Source organism: Telmatherina bonti (genome assembly GCF_933228915.1).
Source record: "Telmatherina bonti genome assembly, chromosome: 14".
In the NCBI taxonomy this organism is placed as follows: Eukaryota; Metazoa; Chordata; class Actinopteri; order Atheriniformes; family Telmatherinidae; genus Telmatherina; species Telmatherina bonti.
In genome coordinates, this window is record NC_136612.1 from 18,067,297 (window position 1) to 18,088,971 (window position 21,675).

General features: G+C 41.6%; 1 protein-coding gene across 1 annotated transcript; it reads right to left on the reverse strand.

The window, feature by feature from the left end:
• Window positions 1–3,737: 3,737 nt before the first annotated feature.
• LOC306765921 (sphingosine kinase 1-like) lies at window positions 3,738–20,325 on the reverse strand (the record flags this gene model as incomplete). Its single annotated transcript, XM_079253461.1, has 5 exons — window positions 3,738–4,647; window positions 8,494–8,609; window positions 9,081–9,175; window positions 11,149–11,298; window positions 19,899–20,325. 5 exons carry the CDS (start codon window positions 20,323–20,325, stop codon window positions 3,738–3,740), a joined length of 1,698 nt encoding a protein of 565 aa, XP_079109587.1.
• Window positions 20,326–21,675: the final 1,350 nt, after the last annotated feature.

Consider the following 21,675-nt stretch of genomic DNA (forward strand, 5'->3'; position numbering starts at 1 on the left):
AAGAGAAAGGAGCAGGTGGCAGTATAAGGAGCGAGCATTGTGTAACACAAGGGCATATTTTCAAAGATAAAGCCATCACACCATGTTCAGCAATAATCCAGCAGGGGGACCCCTCGATCCAAATATCTGCAGCCATGACAAGGCATTTGCATAGCTGGTCTCTGTCCATTTACTGAATACATGTAGTAATGAACGATGCACATGAGCAGACAGTTTCAGGAGTGCAGCCTGCAGATCATGAGGATGGTTTCCAGGCAGCTGGATAACTTTGGGGAATGGATGTCACACATGAGTATCATAGAGGGAGTAAATGTCTTAGACGGTAATGTCAAGTCTTGGGTGAAAATCGGCACTGCAGTGAAGATGGAAACCCGAATTTACATGATGAATCAGGTCAACTTCAAGTACACCAGAAGGCTATATGGGACTGTGCAAAAGTTATTAGGGAGAAAAGGGTTTCTGAAGAGAGGTGGTTGTACGTCATATTGTCCTCATATTTCCATAACAACCTTTTCACAACACAATGAAATCAATTAATCTGAAAAAAAAAAAAAAAGTTTTTGTCTGCATTGGAAGTCCAATAAGTCAGTTTAGCAGAAGTTGTGGATTTGTTTTTTCTTGAGAGAATCATTTTAATGAGCAAAATGGTGGTGACACTGGAGTGATGCAATGATGATAACTGCTATATTAAAAGACTGAAATATCAAGGTTGTGTTGGTAATACACATAATTATATCCTATGTTAAAATCAAATATTACTCAATGAATGATTCTGATTAAATTTAATGTTTCATAATTTCTATAATGTCATAATAACAGTGTTGTCACAAATGTTTTTTGGCTGCAATAATCATGAAGTAAAAGCCTGATATTGTGACAACCGGGGCAGAATAAATACTACCTTTTAATTTGAGTAGAATTATGAGTGAAAAAAAACAGTGTGAGTTTATAAGACATTTTAAAATGCTCTGACACACCTCTCCGTTAGATTTAGTGGAAAATTATTGGTGTTTTTTTTTCCCCTGAAGCATGCATAAATGAATTAAATTTACTGTAAGATATCTCACAACCCTTCTGTCTGAGTTTTATCTGCTTCTTAATATTTACGTTCCCTGTAAAAAGGGAAGCTGCGGGGGTTGCCTCTTTATCGAAGGGCCCAATCCTCTGAAATCCAACTTTGAAAAAAAGCATTTCATTGGATACAAAATCAGTAAATGTCTGATGGGTTGCATACTAGCATGCAGGGGAGCTTAAAAGCTTTCATTTGGCTTCACGAGGACTTGAAAGTAAATGCCCGTGGGTGTCTCAATTATCACGTCAGAACTTCCACATTTACAACTATTTGAAAGAAAAATCCTGCAAATCCTGTGAAATTTTTCTTCACTTCAACAATATTTGGAAAGTCTAGATGAGCTGAGTGTTCCTTTTAGTTTCTTTTTTTCACATTCATATATGCTAATGTGTCCATGTTTTGGACCCAAAACTGCAGAAGCATGAATAACATCAGAGTCCCTCATGGACTTTTTTGGCTTATGCGCCACTGAGCAGCTTTCATTTCAGTGACTGAGATGCCATCTTATAATCTTCAATCCTGTTCTATCTCTCTCTCTCTCTCTCTCTCTCTCTCTCTCTCACACACACACACACACACACTGTAATTTACCCAATTTCCCAGATTTCTTCAGCTGGCCTGCCACCACACCCTAATAATTTTTGACAGTCCATAGTAGTCCCTAACTTTATTTGCATTATGATATAAGACAAGAGAATATGTGTGTTGTGTCCAGTGGAAACCAATCACTTGTGGTCCACCCCCCCTTGAGGTTCAGAAAAAGCAGCCAGAGATTATGTGTGCTCAATGGATTCAGTTGTATTGCCCTCAGTACGACAGCGATGGAGTCAACAAACCTTTTAAAAAATAAAAGCTAAAAATCCAGCACTCTGAATCCCATTAGCCAATCAGCATTCTCGATCTGACTTTCAGCAGAGGAGGTGAGTTTGTTTTCAGCATAAGCAGCAATATTCAAACAGTACGATTTCTTTCCACATTGTTGACATTCTATCTTTTTTTTTTCTTTTTAAATGAATGAATTAATTTATTTAACCATGTAAGAGCAGCTGAGTGTTGCCATGGGATGATATATCTCTGCTGCATACACACAGATGGACAGTTGTAGTGCAGCCTGAAGTAAACTGGTGTGTATGAGGAAGACAGAGAGAGAGAGAGAGAGTGCGGGAGAGAGAGGGACTGTATATATGTGTGCAAGAGTGTGGAGGGGGTACTGATGATAATGCTAACATTTGCACTCTCCTCCGCTCCAGCACACTAATGCTCATCACCACAGCAAGCGAGGAGGCCACACAGAGGAGCAAAAACACTTGTCTCCCTCTCGCTCACATTGATCCCACACCTCTCAATACGCAATGCTGACGGACCCAGTGTGAAACGGCCCTTCATCCACTGGAGTGTGCTCTAAGCAGTCTAATATGTGTTTGACACCTACTTTTGTCTGATTTAATAGAAAGAGAGAGAGAGACTTTCTGTTTAGCACCCTTGTACAGATGTAAAGCCTCATATTAAGGACACATTTGGTGCTGACGGCTCATTAACCAGTGGAAGGAGGGAGAGTACAATCTTAAATCTTAAAAAAAGAGGAGTGGGGATAATATGCACAGAAGTAGATAGCACCCCTCCCCCTAGCTAAGTGCTGCAGAGATGCAAGGGAATGTATGTGTGTGTGTGTGTGTGTGTGTGTGTGTGTGTGTGTGTGTGTGTGTGTGTGTGTGCGTGTATGTGACGATCTAAGCACAAGAAGGGTGTGTGTGTGTGTGTGTGTGTGTGTGTTGGGGGGGGTGCAAGGGAAAGTATATTTGCGTGTGAGTGGAGGCTGTTCATACAGTTGACGGACTGTGGTGAAGATGTAACCTCAGCCGGTTTCTGTTGGCAACGAAAAAGGAGGAAGAGGAGGTGAAGGAGTTTGGCTCGTTTGGGTGCTGATGTTCGCCGTGGCGAGGTCTTGTATTGTTGGGAGTTTTTTATTTATTTATTTTATTTAAAAAAAAAAAAAAACTATGGAAAGATTAAAGATCTGGTGATGTTAAATCCTCTAGAGATTTATGTCTCTTCAGTAAGAAAGCTCCTTTTTTTTTTTCTTTTTTTTTTTTTTGTTATCTAAGCTGAAGGTCAGGCGATGCTGTCAGAGTGGTGGCCCAGCAGGGGGATTGTCAGCCTGGAGTAGTACACTGGGGAGAGGGGTGTGGTTTCGACAGGAGCCTCCCAGGATAGCAAAATGTGCTTCTCTTCACATGTGCCGTGCTTATGAGGTCCGACAGCAGAATGCACAATGCACTCGTCTGCTACCGTGCTGCCAACGCTCCTCATGCACAATCTCACACATACACACACTCGAGTGCACACATACATACATAAAGATCTCTCTCCTTCTCTAGCTCTCTCTCTCTAATGCACATACACACCAGCCCTCAACATTTCTCCAAGCCTGGACCAGCCAGAAGCAAGAATATCCCTCTGTGACTTTGACCCTGAATCTAACATTGAGAGAAAGAGGGGGACAGGGGTCCACAAAAATAGGACAAGTTGTCTCTGTAGAAAAATAAAGGAATTTCCAGAGGCTGATTAAAGGTCTTTGGCACTTCTGAAAGCACAGCATACATAAAGAAACCTACAAAGAGTATAAAAGGCCAAAGTGGAAAGATTAAAGTAGTCCAAGATAAGTTCAACCACATATGAGTCTAGCCAGCCCAGGGTGGATTTGAGCCTGCACTGGCCCATATTCCACCATTTCTCCATCCACTGTGATCATGCCTTGGGGAGAGATGGGCTCCAGCCGCAAAGCCCTGACTTTCTCATACACCAAGTAGGGGCAGCCGCACGCCAAGTGGGCGCCCTTCTCCATGGCGAGGAAGAGGCGAAGGAGGGCAGGCCGGGAAATTCCCGCCGTCACATAAAACAGATGAATCACTCCATCGTCCGCCATTGCACCTGGAACCGTCCACAGGTCTTCAGCCAGGTGGGACTGGTAAATAGCCAGCACCAAGACAAAGTCCTCCTCCTTGACCACTGTCCAGCTCTCTGGGACCGGCTGGTCCAGGCCAGGAAGCAGGGAGTCCACAAGATGTGCTGTTTTGGTGTCTCTCTGTGTCTCAGATCTCTTGTTGTCAATGGCACTGCCGGAGGAGTTGGTGATGGTGTTGTGGTTCGAGTTCGTACCGATGCAATTATGGTGAGAGCTTTGCTTTGGCGAAGTGTTGGGGATGAGCCGACAGGGGAGGGAAGAGCACAGCGATGGGTGCTGAGGTGTGGAGGGTGGATGGTTTGCCTTGATGCTTCCTTTTGGAGGTTTTGGCGTCTCCTTCACAGGAAGATACGCTAACCTGCCCTGGTACACTCTGAGGGTAGCCAGACGCACCAGGGTGCCCATCAGGAAGCGGATAGCTCCCACGTGGCGGTACTTCTCACTCTCGATATCCACATCTGCCACAAATCCCCAAGCCAGGGAGAGGAAGGAGAAGAGGTGCTGTCTAGAGGCCAAGTGGATCGACACTAGGTCCATCGAACCAACCAGACCTTTACACAGCATGAAGCCACAGCTCAGTAGCAGCTCCTCGTTCCATGCTGGAGGTGACCTGATGGGTTTTTACAGAAATCAGGAGTTAGAGGTCCGTACAGCATTACACAACATCCCTTGAGCCTGCTGTAAAGTCTTGTGTCAGAGAAATACCTATAGGAAATTATTCCATCAACTATAATACACAGCTGAGGAAAAGAATTGATCAAATTGGGTGTAAATAAGGACTTTGTGCATTGAAGAGCACATGACTGGGCTGTATATTTCTTGGAACTATAGGGGCGTTTGTTTTTAAGTGCTGATTTAACCTGCACTGACCACACTGCGCTCAGCTGCTGCCGTTATAAATAATTAAAAGTCATGTGCTTTACTGTAGAACGACCCTGCTCGGAAACATTAAAGTTCTGGTTAAACAGACCAACGGAGACCATCCAGGTTGGACCAAATTTGAACTCAACTCCGATCTTGTTTGTAGCTTAGATGGAGCAATTTAGTTTCTATTAAAAGTCTATTGTGTAAACCATAACCTGTGCGTCACATGTGCATAAAGGACACACTGAAGAAAAGTTCAATTTGCAGTCCGGTGACAACAATTTAGCAGCTAATTCATATTATGAACAATATTGTGTTTTTTGTGTTTAGCATCTAAGAAGGGAGATTAAAAATGCAGTAAAACAACTTGGGAAGATCAAAGAATTGCTTGGGGACCTTATGTACAAGAATATTGTTGGGTTTGTTGAATGAAATTATAATAAAGCACACATGGAATAATTCATATACGCCCACACAGAAGTTTTGAGGGGAAGATTGAACTTCAGCATCTAATTATTTGAAATTCTTCTAATGAAACAATTGAGATGGGCATAAATAAGAAATGTTTCTATTTTTAAAATCGTCATGTTGTTTGAGTTTCGATATTTAAGTTAATGATATGGACCCCCTTCATGATCTGTTTTTGTAGCATGTTTTTCGAACTGTTTGTTAGTATATGGGGTCTATATTTGGTTTAAGTTGGTTTTCTGTTTTGTTTGTTTCTGTTTTATCTCTTAGTCTTGGCTTCTGCTTTTCCCACACATCTGGACTTAGTTTGTCTGTTAACACACCTGCCTATTATTTGCCCTTAGCTTCCTCTACATTGTGACGTTACACGGGGTCTGTTTACTCTGCAACATGAGAAATATTTAGTCTTGTTTTTCTGGGACATAAAGGACTTTTTGTGGTTGGAATACTAATAAATTATATTCCAAATTTCATATCTTTTATAATATCCATATAACAAATTTGGTTTGTTTTGTTTTTTAGGTTGGAAGGGTTTAAAAGCCTTTATTTATGGATTTCCAAACATCCAAAAATTGTTGTATTTCACACATTCATTATTTCTGACCAAAGCCAGTAATAGTTTATGAAATATATTGATTGTCCACCTCAAACTAATTGTTTTATCTTTGCCACCCTATTAAAAATTTTTTTTCATATTTGCCACTGCCTCCTCTGTATAAACATTTCCTGCTTTCCTTTGCTCTCTTTCAGATTCTCGTCACAGTTGTGTTGCTTGCTGTTACAGTCTTTTAGATTTTCTGCCACAGCAGCGTCTACAGTTTATTCGTTAGGTTACTATATTTTGCTCTCGCCTGCCTGCAGAATCTTGTCTGCATTTGGCTCCTGCACCCTTCAGCACACCGCACCACGTGACAGAACCTGGATGAAGTTCCCGCCTGTGCCTGTGGGCACTAACTGCAAAAACGAGGGCACAGATTTACAAATGGCTCCTTTTTTTCTTTTTTTTTTTTTTTCTCTCAGCTGACCTTAAAGCAGGCTCCACACAAACACAATGCAGCGTAGTTGCCATCATTTATGAACTTTAGTTAATATTTAAAGACAGCAGAGTCTACGGCTACAGCATGCTAACACACTCACAATTAATGAAACATTGATGATTAGCAGCGTAACCATGTTCCTTGCTTTTGTTCAGTGTTAACAGGGGGACACTTTCTGAGCAGCACTAAAGACAAAATGCAGCTCAGACACCAGCTTGTTGGATTAAATACAGTCGGTAGCAACACCGGGCGACAATTACATCGATGAACCAAACTGTCACGACTGCATGCATGAAGTAAATGAGGCTGATGAGCTTGTGCCAATAGCATGTGTCAAGATCTGGGATTTATTCAACACTCACTTCTCAGAGTCAGCATGGCAAGCAGAGCTGGGAGGCCAAAAGCTAAGTGAGTTTCACTACATGATAGTCATGTGATGAGAAGTACACATGACTTCTGTCTAATGTTTTATGTATCAGGACATAATATGAAAAAAAAACATAACCAGCCCTTACCAGGTTTTAGAAATATATATCCAATACAGCGGATTAATGACCACGTCACGGTTAATCTGTCATTGTTAAATGCAGAAGTATATTGTATTATTTTAGATAAGCACGTAGTATATGGCTATTTTTGTTGTACTCAGAAATATGAACTAGGACGAACAGAAAGTAGTGAGAATGACAAAAAAATTCCACTCCTTTTTTAATTGTTATTATTATATTTTTCTGCATTACCGTCTTTGACAGATTAATCTAGTATATTTTCGTATACAGATGAGTTTGATTACAGCAAGGTCTCCAGTTCCCATGGCTGCAAAACAAGTCAAAACTATCAGCTTTCCACCACCATATTTGAAAGCTGGTATGAGGTCTGATGTGTTTACACCATATGTTTACTGTGGTCTCATTTGTCCAAAAGACACTGGTCCTCATTCACCTATATCTTCTTATGAGTTCTCATAAATTTGTTCTTAAGTTGTACTTCAGAAAACGAAAACCCTCTGTCAGAGGGAAAGTTGTACGACGTGTAACATAAACTTGTATTACATAGCCAACCTTCTACAGGATGTAAAGCAAAGCTCCACCTGCTGTGAAATCTTTTTTACGATGCTCTGAGCCTACTGAAGAATCCTGCAGATGAGTCTGATATGTCTTTATTAACTAGGTAGCCAGAATATAACCTAGATTTCTTAACAAACCTATTTAGAAAAAGACATTGTATTAAGTTTTCATTTTTGATTTCAACATTCAGCAAAGTAGATCTAGGAGGTAACTTTAGATGTTGACGAATAAGGTCCACTGTTGATAACTTTGTCCTCTAGAAGTTGTATTTACTCTGTTGTAGGACCTGGTGAGGACCAAATTTCTTTATTTTCTTTCCACAAAATGTAGAAACTCTAGAAAAGGCTGCATTACAACTTGATACAGAACACTGCTAAAACATTACAGCAGCTCTACGTAGCAACATGGTTTAGTAGATGTTCTGGATTTACTTAACAAGTTGGATTGGTTATTGTTATATGTATTTATATAACACGTCTGATCTGCAGTAGATTTAATTCACAAGTTACAGGACCTGAAAAGCTTTGTTCCACAGGTTTTACTATCTTAACAGCAAATCAGATCTAACTGTTCATAACTCTACAGGTCCGACTTGTTCTGGCATCGTCCAAAGGCAAAGCAGCTTGCAAGGCAGAGGTGGTCATGATGTTTTGGCTCACCAGTACTGCTTCTTTGATGCTGTGCCAACAACCAACCAGCAGATGGAGATGATACCCTGGACATATGCTGGGTCAACATGTTCCACAGCTGCAGCCTGGACTACAATCAGTCATAACACTTTTTTTTTCTCACTAAACCCATTACATCATTCATTTGAGAGTTTAAATAACCTGAAATGACCTCTTGCCGCATCGCAAAGCAGGCACAGTCCCTTCTTTTCCTCCTGAGGAACGATGTGACCAGTCAGCCTTTAGCATAATTACACAGGAAGGAGATAAATTGTCTTTTAGGACGAAGAAGGTTCATCTTTTTGCACTGTCAGCCCATGCATTTAAATGACTCATTAATAGGCCGACTCACTGTGAGTAGTGGTGAACGGACGCAGCCAGGGCGTTACCAGAGCCACCTGGTAGGATACCCAGAGGGGTCTGGATGGCCTCTTGCCAATCTTCTCTCTCCATCAAACCATTTATCACCTGAATGAACAAATATAAAACCAGAAGCATAGGAGTAGTACTTGTACATGAGGTGCTAAAAGTATTTCTGTGATTGTGTTGTGATGAGAGCTGCTACAGCACCTGAGATCTTTTCTCATGATTTACACCACATTAAATATTCCTATTCATATTCCAAGAAGTAAAGAGAGTGATGATATGATTTAACTTTTTTTAAATCATAAACAACTGATTAGTAAGCAGATACAGGTTCTGCCAGAGGTTTCCTTACTGTTAAAAGGGAGTTTTTTCCTTCCCACTGTCGCCAGTGTGCTTTTTCAAGATGGGAGATTGAGTTGGACCCAATTCAATCTGTTGGTTTTCTTATACAGGCTATTATGAATTGGCTTTCATTATGTCTTTTTCTCTATCTGTAAAGCATCGTGAGATGGCATTGCCGTGATTAGACGCTATATAAATGAAGTTTAATTGAATTGAATACAGGCGCATTACCTCAAACAACAGCCCATCACCAGACATGATGACCAGGGCGTCCCACTGCGACAGGTCGGCTTTCCTCACCACCTCCCGGGCGTGGTTCTGGTGCTCTGAAATAACAGAAAAAGGAAGAAAAAAGTACAAGACAAAGCAGAATATGTGGCAGAATGTAGGATGAGCTGACCAAATGAATGATAAAAATGGAAAAAAATAAATAAATAAACACACAAGCGCAAGGACAGAGAACAAACTCGCTCCCATCATCACCAGCCTCTGGGGGGGGATCAGGGAGATTAGGCAGAAAAGAAATTCAATTTCCCTCTTATCGGGTCACACACATCACATTAGCCTGTCCAGTGGCTACTCAACAGCTCCAAGGCAGCTTAGTCGGCCTGCAAACATCTGTGACAGACAAATGGTTGCATGTGTGTACTCTGAGCGCGATGTGTGTGTGTGTGTGTGCAAGTGTTGGTTAATGCGCCAGCGGAGGGACAAGCTGTTTGTTCAGCCCCACTTTTATTGGCAGCATCCTCGAGTGGGTCCCTCTGCTGGGGGTCTCTGCAGGCTCTTCCCGCCAGCATTAAAACCTGCAGTCCTGCCAGCCGAGACTCCCCAGCGGAGCCACGTGGATAAAAAACAAAGAAAGAAAAACTTTAAAGGGAGGATGGGGGGGGGGGGACAGGAAGCACAGCCATTATGATGGAAATGTTTTTCCTCCAGTATTGATCAACCTCATCTCCTTGCTTTTGCTCGGCCTCTACCTGCTGCCTGATATGCTGTTTGCTGTAGAGCTGGACGTGCTGGAGGCGGTGATGCAGTGCTGTGTTGACAGACTGAGGTAGGAGAGTGAAACGGCGCTCCAAAGCTGACTCAGCTATTTGAGTCCGCCAAGGCTTGGACTGATGCTGTACTTCCCAGACACTTCCTTATTGAACGGGGTCACCAGAAAACACAAATACAAGGATTAACCTAAAGCTGCAGGCAGTGGATCTACAGTCAATACACTCCGGAGATACTCTGTAATTACTGAAAAATGGGGTGAAATCTTGAGTCTTTTTATTGAAAGCTGCAGGATCCTGAATTCATCTGAGGTTAGCCCAGGTAAAGATTAAAACTGGTACACTCAATGCTTCATACAGTATGTAAAAGGTACATGCTGACACAAGAGATGCTTCCTTGTCCTTCCTCAGGCGAAGGCAGTGCGATACACTCACGGAGGTCTGCGCTGAGTAAACTGCCTCATAGTTTCTCCTCCCTGGCTACTGTTTCTCACAGTGACCCATATTCGTCCCCCTTCATTGTGTTAATTACTCTGTATTTGTCATCCACATCTAGCTGCTGACCTTCTCTTCAGTCCCAGGAGTCTGCACAGAGAGCCTGCATGCACACCGGCATGCTTCCCACCCTGCTTCAGTTGTCATAATCTGTCTTACTTTGAGCTGAAGCGGGGAATCAGCCGCATACTGCTGAGCTAATGCTAAAAGAAGGCACTTATTCATACCTGTCAAATATTTGGTCCGGTCGAATAGGGTTGGAGTGGTGAAGGAGCACGGGAGGAGAACAGGTTATGAAATGGAGGGTAAATTATGCAATGTGTGTGAGTTTTTTTTTTCTTTTTTTTTGCATTTTTCATGAAAGCCATTCAGTGTAGTTGCTCCTTTGTATTCAGAGAGAGGTCACACAGAGAATAGCGCCTCTGATGGAAGTAACCAACACAATACTGTTAAGGTCAGCAAGAGGCTTTAGTTACTCATAGAGAATTTGAAGCAGCTGGCATGACAGAGATGAGAATTTAATGCCTCGCAGTACACACGTGCAGCTGCATGCGCACACGCTCATGTTTGCTGCGAACATGTGGCCTGTGAATCTGTGATCATAAAAACAATGCATAATTCCTGCAGAGATTAGAAGTCGCAATCACTCCAACTTGTGTGCGCAACTGGCGGGATGACCCAATTCTCAGACTGATCTTTCCATGATGTGGAAGGGGGTGGGGCGGGGTTTAATCCCATGTTTCCATATGAAGATGACACCGGGAAAGATGCCAGCTGAATGCGTGTGGGAGAACATATTCATGACTGACCTGTGATGACAAGTTCGTATGGAACAGAGGCCTCTGTGAGCATGGCCTGTATATGGCAAGTGAAGAGCTGGAGAGCCTGTCCTCGTCCGCTGTTGGGGTTAACTAGGATCATGGTTCTGCAAGGCCTACGTAGCTCCGTATACACCACACCTGAGATGAAAAGGTGAGGATGAAGAAGATGTGAGAAGGATTTTCAAAGAATGTGTAAAGAGCAGCCGTTTCCCTCGGGTCAACGTGTCATGGAAATGCTGCGGGAAACAAAAGGGAAGAAAGAGTAAAGTCAGTGGCTGCGGGAGTATTCAGACTGACAATGCTTAATTTTAATGTGGCCTTCTTTAAAAAGAGACAACTAACAGATGCTTCTCAGCTGGGATCTGGCCAATTATTAATGACCATTTTTGACATGTCATCCCCATGAGAAAATCCACCCGCTACTTATGTCTTTCAAGTAATAACAGACTGATGGAAGAAAATGCCGTTGGGAAGCTCTCAGAACACTGACCCGCAACTTCTTATGATGGTACATTATATTTCTATAGTCAGGACTGGAAAAGTCTTGGAATTCCATTTGAAACATCAAAAGACATGTCAACCTTGACAGCTGCATGACTCTCTGCTGTCTCCTGTTATTCATGCAGTATAAGCCACTGGAGTTAATTTGTTTTGTTTGTTTTTGATATACATATATATATATATATATATATATATATATATATATATATATATATACACTTCATTTTCAGCAGACCACAAGTTAGGTGTTGACATTTTGAATTGCAACAACAGCTATCCTGTTTCTAATCAAATTTAAAAGTTGCATTTTTTGGCATATATATATATAAATATATATATATATATATATATATATATATATATATATATATATATATATATATATATATATATATATGTATATATATATATATATATATATATATATACACAAATATATATATGAACAGATAGCTGTTGATGCAATTCAAAATGTCAACACCTAACTTGTGGTCTGCTGAAAATGAAGTGTGAAATCGGAAACTACAACCTATGCAACATTTTAACCATTGCTCTGTAATTATCTTTATATTTTCCAGCTTCCCATCCGAAGGGCCTAGATGCTTTTTGGATTCCTCTATATCGCTTTGGTCGCAACAATTTCTTCTTTTCTTGGCAGTTGGCATGCAGCGTTACCACTTTCAACTGGTAAGGAGAGCAGACCAGAAAGTCAGATTCATTGACTGATTGGTTAATGGGTGATTTAGATATGAGCAGTTATGAACAAACTTAATTTTTCTTTCAAGTTTTTGAATGATTATTGGATAATTTATCTCAATATCTCGAGGGAACATAGTTCTTTTTCAATGATAATGGATTATTCAACATGCAGGGTTTGAATGGGTCTGGAGCTGATTCCAGTTGTTCCTGGTGCACAGGACAAACACACAGAGAAAAACACTCAGTCAGGCTCACACTCACTCCTAGTGACAATTTAGACTCAAATCAGCCTAATGAGTGTCTTTGGACTGGAGAAAGAAGCTGGGAGAGGACTCACTCATGAGAAACTCCACACAAACACCACACAGGTTCTTCAAGAAACCTTCTCATTTTAGATATTTAACAAATAAAGAAATGAAAAAAATAGGTATTTACTTTAAAGGGATCCTATTGTGGTATTTCAAGTTTTCTGAGCTTTCTACAGTGTTACAGTGTTGAATCCTCATCAGACATGTAAACAGCACTGTTTTTTATCACCTAAATGCATGTTTGAGTTTGAGTTTGAGTTCCAGCACTTTCTCCGTTCGGTTTCCATGGTGACGAAAAACGCGTCGTTTTAGAGAGTTTTTTCTACTTGGAAATCCTTGTGACGTCCCGGGGGATAAGGTTCGGTGATTGGTTACCTTCTACTGGTTAACAAGGGCATGTACAAATTCATCAGGCGGGTGGAAAACGTGGGATAAAGTTATTTCCAACGATGGCTGGTGAGTTTACCAAAGAGAGACATCCTGCTGCATTCGTTGCTGTGGGTTGCTGTTTTCCACTTCGTTTTCAGGGTCTGATTCAGGTTCCAACATGTAGGGCTGTATGCTATGTGTTGACATTGTATTTTGTTTTTTTTGTTGAGTTTATATTAGCCTAATCCTTCTGTTTATGAGATGTTACAATGATGTTGAAAGCAGGTGCGGTGCGCGCTCCTGATGTAGTGCAGTGGCGGGAGGCGGGGCTTAATGCGGAAGAGTCTCAATCCACTCGTTTTGCCCACAGGCTGATCTGACAGCCTACGGAGAGGGTCGGTCTGAAGTAAATAAAGCGATTTGTGACAATAACTCGATCAATCCCAGCCCTTCTGGTCTCAGAAATAAAAATAAATTTGCCTGAAATGCACATAATAGTTCCACTTTAATAAATTATATTTAAATTTGAAATTTTATTGAGTGTGTTTGTGCCAGGAACTGTGAGGCTGATAGTGTTCGGGATGGGTTTGGGGCAGCCAAAGGTGAGTTCTTCAACGTGGAAAAGAGCTCAGTCATCATCATCTTCTTTCTCACAAACTCAACTGGGAAGTCGAAGTGACATCCCAGTACAGAGCTGTTCATTTCTGGAATACCCCAGTTAAACCAAGCCAGCAACTAATGCAACAACATATCAGATCAAGGAACATCTGTGACTAATTGTAATGCTTTAAAACAACTAGAATTCTTAAAAAATAAGTGATTTATGTGAAAGTGGATTCGGTTTACGGCTGTGAAAAGCACCTTCATGTCCAAAATTGGCTTAGAATGGCACATGGCCTCAACAATGGTTATGTTTGCCTCCAAGTTATGTCTGTTCAGTGTAAACCTTTGTCTTAGTCATAATCCTATTCTAGTTTTATGTCTACAAGAGCCTTACTTTGAAAATAAATAAAACCAACAGGGGAAAAAAAAAAACACACCCTGTTGGAGATCTGTAACAACAGATGCTGTTTGGTTCAAACTGTGTGAGCAGATGCAACTAATTACATTTATCATCTTCTATAAGTCAGACATCATGCTGAACAAACCAGACACCATAATGATGACAAGTTGTTGACAGAAGGATGCACCTAAGCATCACTGAGCTTCATTTAGGCTCTGGAGAAAAGTTACAATCTGCCTCTGGGTTTTGAGAGATCCATCCACTTGCAGGGCATTTGTGCAGGATGGATGTTGTCTGATAAACTGTTTCCAGGCGTAGTTACTTCTAATAATAACAACTTGAATTAATAATACCATGTATGCAAAGAAAAGAGAAGCATACGATTAGATATCAGGATACAAAAGGCCAAAAAAAGAGTCACAAACTGCACTGCAGCTAAAATGATTTGTTGTTTTTAAACGGCATTTGGAGAGAAGCTTCCTTCTATACAGTTGGATATTTGCAGCAGCTATCTGTGGCAATACGGAAAAACAAACTCATCAGTGATCATATCAAATGAGTTTTAAAGACCAAAAAAAATCAGTGAGTTTAGGAACATAGAGGGCAGACATGAGTATCAGCTTTCACCAGAAAACTGGCTGCAGATGATCCCGACTTTGGTATCAAGATACGCTCCTCTAAGCACAAAATGTGATCCGACTCATCAAACAATAAGTCTCAAGCTTTAGCTACCTTTGCTTTGACTACTGTGTGTCAATCTAAGACATCTTGGTCATTTTATTCTAGAGAGCTTATCAGTTCATTCTTTTGTTTATGATGGGACACCGCAGATGGGAAAAAACACCTCAGAGAAAGATGTTTGAACCCACCAGGAAGACTGAGGCGAGAGTGCAAAAACACACAGGCATGTGCCAAACTCTGCGTCCATTCACCCACACAGGGCTGCCATTGTTTGTCCCTCATATTCCAGCACAATGTGGCTGTCGGACACAAAAGGTCCACACACTTCCAGAATACAGTGGAAACCAGCTTTTGACAGTAAAAGGGCTTTACAACAACGTTTTGAGCTCAAGTGTGCAGAGTTATGATTAATGCCCTTAATAAATCCACTAACGTCCTTGAAGAAATCTACAGCTGGAAAGCTTTTGGCTTTGGAAATTTCTTTTTCTACTCCTTTACATGACGACTGAAACACAAAACAGAAGAGGTGGAGAATAATTGTGTCTGCGACCTCATTGCTGCCTTCTACGCTCTGTTTTTTTAGTGATTCCAATAATGTAACACACAGCGCTGTTGAAAACAAGCTGCACTTCAGTTCAGCTTTCATGCTGCTAAAGCAAACTTATGCTTGTCAAGTACGTTGATTCAAACAACTCTGAGATGAGCTACAGATGAGCCACCTTTGTTAATAGATTTTAATTGATAACTTCCATCTGTCAATGACCCGGACATCAGAGAGCTGCGGTGCCTTAACTGAAGGTTTATCAGGACGCTAACATTTGCTAATTAGCGCTTATCACAAGCTGAGTCCAGTAGGAATGTGAAAAGCTGCTCAGATGCCACAGCATGATCGCTCAAAAAAAAAGTAAGGTTATTGACTTGTGCCTTTTCCAATCAATGAAAAGTCTGAGAGGGTTTTTTTTTTCACAGCAGCCTGAGAGACATTGTATCCATCCACCCGGGAACTGGAGGCCTCGCTAGCTGGTGTTACCATAAATACACAGCCATGAATTCTCTGACCATGATTGATCAAAGCTCCAGGTAGGAGCAACAGTATGAAAGTCTAAAGTAAATGCTTCTAGTTAAGTTGGGATGGACTCAAAGCCTGTCAGCAATGAAGTAGATGGCCCAAAGCTCCATCAGAGGACTGAATAAAGTTTTTATGGAAATAAATCCACAGAAAAATCTTAAGTTTCAGTTTGGACGAAAGGTTACAGAAGCAGATGCTGTAGAAGATGCTGAATTGAGTGGTCACAGATTGGACTATTATCTGGATGAAGCTGGCCTGGATGGTTAGATTACATTTTACTGTAACAAGGTGCTGAGTAATAACAGGAAGTTAATTCAATTCAGTTTTCCATGAGTCACTTTATTCATGTAATCCCATTTCACAAGAAGTCGTATCCCAGATAAGGTGGGAGCTTCAGCCAGATGGATGGTTGGAAAAGGGAGTCTGGATGATATAAACAAAAAGTGAAGCCCAATCTCTGGAGCTTTTTATTTTATCAAGATTTTATGGGGGCCTGGGAAAAAACTTAGCATCTGGTGCAGCCAAAGTTTCAATGTTTAGTTTGTTGGCACCAGACTGGAAAGTCAGCATAGTGAAGATATTATGGATTATACAAATGGCTGCCAGGACAAAATTTAGGCAAGTGTTCACATGAAGTAAGGGAATGTTTCTAAACAGGCATAATAAATAGACTCTGTTACTCAGATATTCAACGATTAAATGCTGTGCACACCATTTTTGATACATTTCTGTTTCTAAGACCTATTGCATCACTTTGTGGAAAAAAAAAAACAAACAAAAAAAAAACGTTAACAGTTCACAGTCTGTTGTATACAGTTTAATACGTGTTTTCTGCCCCCTGGTGGATATGTTGCATACTACAACAATTTTAACCTTAACTGTAATGAATGGTGAATGTCAACATTTATTTTGATTTCTTTTCTCTTTTTTCTTTTAATAAAGTGCCAAATAAAACCTTAAGATAAAAAAAACAAAAAAAAAAAAAACCAAAACACTCATAATCTCTTGGCTCAGGCATTAAAGGGTTGACTTAAAACAATAAATAGCAGAACCTGCATGAATCTACTCCATTTATGTTACATGCCAGGACTGAAATGTCCCTGTCCAATGTTGATACTTGTTCTGCTGTTTTAAGGAACATCTTTATTTTGTCTAAATGTCAGATACAGATTTAAACATACTGACACCAAATCCTGTCACTTTAACAAAAAAAAAAAAAAGCAATTCCTGCACATTCTACTCCATCTATTAGTTGGTATATATTTGTGGCACATGTGTGTGTGTGTGTGTGTGTGTGTGTGTGTGTGTGTGTGTGTGTGTGTGTGTGTGTGTGTGTGTGTGAGAGAGAGAGAGAGAGACCTAGCGACAGCAGGATAGACACAGAAATCTATTTGAGATGTCAGACACCTGCAGGCACATCCTGCCCATCAAATTGGCAGGTCGACTTTCAGCCGCAATGTGTGTGTTTCACAGTTACACGATGGTAAATACTCTCGCATCCACCAGCAATGAGGTGACAGGCAGACTGGATATAACAATGTGTCACTGCAAACAAGTGAGGAGAGTTCCTGTCTCATTGTCACGTAACGTATCACTGCTCAGAGAAATCCTACAGTGTGCTCATAGCACCAGATGCTGCAGCCGGTGAGATTTATTAAAACGTGTTAACTGTTGGAGCAGAAACAAATATGTGGCATTTTCTTTCACTATATTCAGACTGCAAACAAGCTGCATTCCAAGGTTGGGTGAATTTGCTGGAGAGGAGAGGAAGTCCACAGGGTATAAACACCACTGCCCACCGAGGCAGCATCAGGCGGTGAGCAGGGACGGAGGAGGATCTGACAGGCCATCACATCCATGTGTCACAGAGCGCAAGATGAAAGCTCCAGTGGGACTGAGATGCTGGCTAGGGGTGAAAGGTCGTCTTGTGACGCATTTTAACTCCTCTTTTGAGGGAGCCCCCGGGGGGGAAGATCGCTCACTGACAGGCACACCTGACCCTGAGGTGTCTGAAAACAGCCAGCTGTGTGGTGGGAGGCTTAAACAGATATCCCCTCCTTTCATTCCCTTTTGCGAAGCACTTGCAATCACCATATTTCAGCATATTTAAGGGGTAGAATTGGTCAGACGGTTCCATATTTTTTGGAAAGCCCATGAAAATCCTCAAAGCCAACAATAACACCACTGCAGCAGCAGAGTCTAAAAAAGCACGTGCCATCTAAAAACATACAGTTTTGAAATCTGCAGCAGGCTTAAAAGTCCAGTCCAGTAAACATGAACTTCAATGCATGCAACTGCATAGCAGATCTTCAAGTAGCAGCACTGTATCAGAGCGTGTGCACTTCATTATTTACAGCTCCTTCAACTCAACTGCCGTGAGAATAAAACTCTTAGCGACTGCTGAGTAGATTTCCACACACAAGCTGAATGAATAGAGTTAGAACCTTGATGTCAGCAATACCGCAACATATTGAATGTTGTGTTTAATCGCTTCGTGCGCATGTGAATGTGTGTCGCCATGATAGCTCTCTGCCTAAATACCATTCTTTTGCAGCAATTGAACCTTTAATCCAACCTTTCCATCTGCAATCCCAGATGAGATGACATGCAATTAACTTGGGGGGGGGGGGGGAATACACTATGGGGGATTAGTGAATCATACTGACTTTCATGCACCCTCTATGACAAGTAAAGGGACAATTACGCTGCATTTATTAGCACGCTATTACTCATTTAGAAGGCATGATATACTCTGTGAAATGCGCATTATTGGCTGGCTTGGATCTGGAATGCTGAAACAAGCTTATAAATGAATGATACGATCACATCGTCACGGAGACGCTGTGTTCATGAGAGGCACAAGAATCTGGAAAAACAGGCAATAAACTCTTAAGATAAGAAACGTTAGAATGTGTGATGAAAAGCTGGAGCTCTTGGAGGAAGATGGTGAAAGGGAGGTGTGGCTATAGTTACCTCTCAGGCCACCATCTGCCCACCTGCCTGACACACAGGGCGGAATCTCAGACTCCTGCTGGCGTCAGACCAGAGGGGAGGCTGGATGTTCCTCCTCACACACTGCCCAGTCTCACTCTGTGTTTGCAGAGTACACCTGGAGGCTCATGCCAGAAGGCCAGCCTCATTCCTCATCCCAATACTCACACTTGCCTCCATCTTTGGCAGCAAACATTCCAAATTAGTCACTGCCAAGTCAAATATCCGCCTCTTCTCTGCACTGCTCTGGCTGACCATGAGTGTGTGCTTGCTTTATTATTATTTTTTTTAATATATAACGGCATGGCATGGAGGATTCTGAATTTAGGCCTTAATGATAAACAGATGAGCAGTGGGGATAATTAGCTGCATAAAGACTTCTTATATTCTATTCATGATAATTGCTATGTCACTGCACACTAGGATGGAGCAGAGAGGAGCTAACAAGACTGGAAGAAAAAGAACTTCAGGACAGCGCGCATTTTAAACAGTGCGAGGCATGATGAGACCTAATTAGACGCGGCTGCTGCAAAGCAGGATGGAAAACAGACGCTGTTTTGATAGGATTTTATTTTTCCAACCCATCAACAATTAATTCTCACTGGGAAATAGTTGAGCAGAGATAATGAAGCTCAAGCAATGGCTAGGCTCAGCTGCTGACAGCTTAAAAACTAACTAGTGATCTTTAAAAAAAAAAAAAAAAGAAAAGAAAGAAAACTGTGTTTTTGCACTTTCACAGCAGATAAAAATCATGCATGAGTTGTGTGCATGAATGAAGAAGCAGTTAAAGGCTGATAGTAGGAGTGCCTGCACCTTTCACCCAGCAGGTAGAGCAGGTTAACTAGAGCAGGTAGAATGCATTTCCTCTGCCAAACCTGTTGTTTTTTTAACTAGATTTTGTGTGATAAAGTTAGGGAGTTACACATGTTAGTCTACCCTCACCCAAAAGTCAGTCATTTCCACAAAAGAAAATTACAACTTTGTTGAAAATGTACATTTCATTTTGGAATAAATATGTTTTCCCTTAAAAAAAAAAAAAAAAAATCCACATTTCACAATTAGAAGTTATATTGCAGGTTTCCATGTTCCAATGGTCGTTATATCCCATAATACTCACCGTCTCTTCGAGGAGCCTGCAGCAGCGAAGCATCTCTGATGGCATGAGCCCATCTCTCAGCCTCCTGGAGGTTGGCGAGCGGGTCCTGGACCAGCGCGACCCGAAAGCACTGCTCCACTCTCTGCCGGGTCACTCCGGTGCTCATCCAGCGCCTCTTAAAAGGGTAAAAATAAGCTGTAAAGTAAGCGCCGACGTCTGAGCTGTCCGGCCCTCTGTATGCCCGACAGCCGACACAGTCCGTCAAGTTAAAAATGATCTTAGTCCGAGCGGGGGATAAGGAGATCCTTTGGATGGTCAGGGCGCTCTCCGTCAAGCTCACCGAGTACCGGACCCTGTCGTTGAGGGTGTCGGTGAACTCTCCGTACAGCACGCCCACAAACCCGTTCCGCTGTCGGGATGGGTCCGCATCTGAGGCGTCTTTCTCCATCCCGGACGGAGAGTACGACGCGTCTCCCGGAGGCCGGTGCGGATGGTGGAGGTGCGGTGCGGACTCTGAAGCTACCAGCCTGCCGTGAGACGCTTTAACACCAGCAGCCTGCCTTGTTCACAGTCTCTCCCTAGTGACTGGATGGGGAATGGCAGTGATGGAGCTTGGAGTGGAGGAGAGGGCAGGCGTCAAGACGACTGTCCTGAGTCCTACCGCTTCTCAAAATACACCTGGGAACACTTTCTGCTTTGTGTGCATGCTGTCGCGGAGCATCCAGCACACAGAGCACTTTCAACTTCAGATTTAGATGCTCATTGCATCAGTTTAAAATGAACAAGGCTGCTTTGTAGTCGGGTTAACTTTAGAGTATCCAAATATAAACGCCAGTGTGTTATGGAATACATAAAATAAAAATGTTTATCTTTATTGCTTGAATAAAAGAAAAAAAGTCAACTTATCTAATTTTTTAAAACTATCCTATAGTCTCTAGGCTAATAGTCCAAGTTCAACCAGATGAAGATGTTAAAATGCTCCTGACTCTAATATTAAATAGCGTAAATCAATGTCATTTTAATCTGATTGAATTTTGGTGTTTTTATTCATATTTATGTAAAATAAATGTTTAAAAAAAAGAAGATAAATTTCAAATTATAAAAGCATATTTATGTTTTGTAATGGCACTTGTGTTTTATGTTGGAGCAAAATTTCTCCTTACAGCCCATAAACGCCCAGAGCCAAATCACGTGGCACGTGAAACCTATAATAGTGCCATCTCGCGAGATTTGGGGTTCTTCATTTTCAGGCAGACGAGCTAGAGGTCTGAGTGAAAATGCACTATTTCGTAGTGGTTTTATTGCCCGTTATGTGTATATTTGCTAATATAAAGTGTACTACAGCGGACCCGACGTGAAGAGGCAAGTATTTCAGAAGTTAATGAGACTACGGTGAACTAAACAATCCTTAAATGTGACTTACAGATGAACCTTACTAAAGTGCAAGCTAACTATCCTTTAGCTAAGCCAACACGTGGATCAACGCCACGAGGCATTGATGTTATAATCTGGAGGCTGATCAAATGTAGAGGCTGAGCTTGAAACTCATCAACATGCAGGGTGGTTGTTATATATTTTAAAGTTGACTTGGGTCGTTTAGGTTTGTTTTTTAGAGTGACGAACCGACACGTGGCCCCAAAGAAGACTAGCTCTTGTGGTGCTTTTCACTGATCACATCATTCATCTTCAGTTTCAGGTCTCGAACTAGATGGTGACCCTCAACTTTAAAGGTAAAACGGCGTACTAGTTGTGTGTTTATCTTTTACACTTGTGTGCAGTTCATATGATGAGTTTGTTA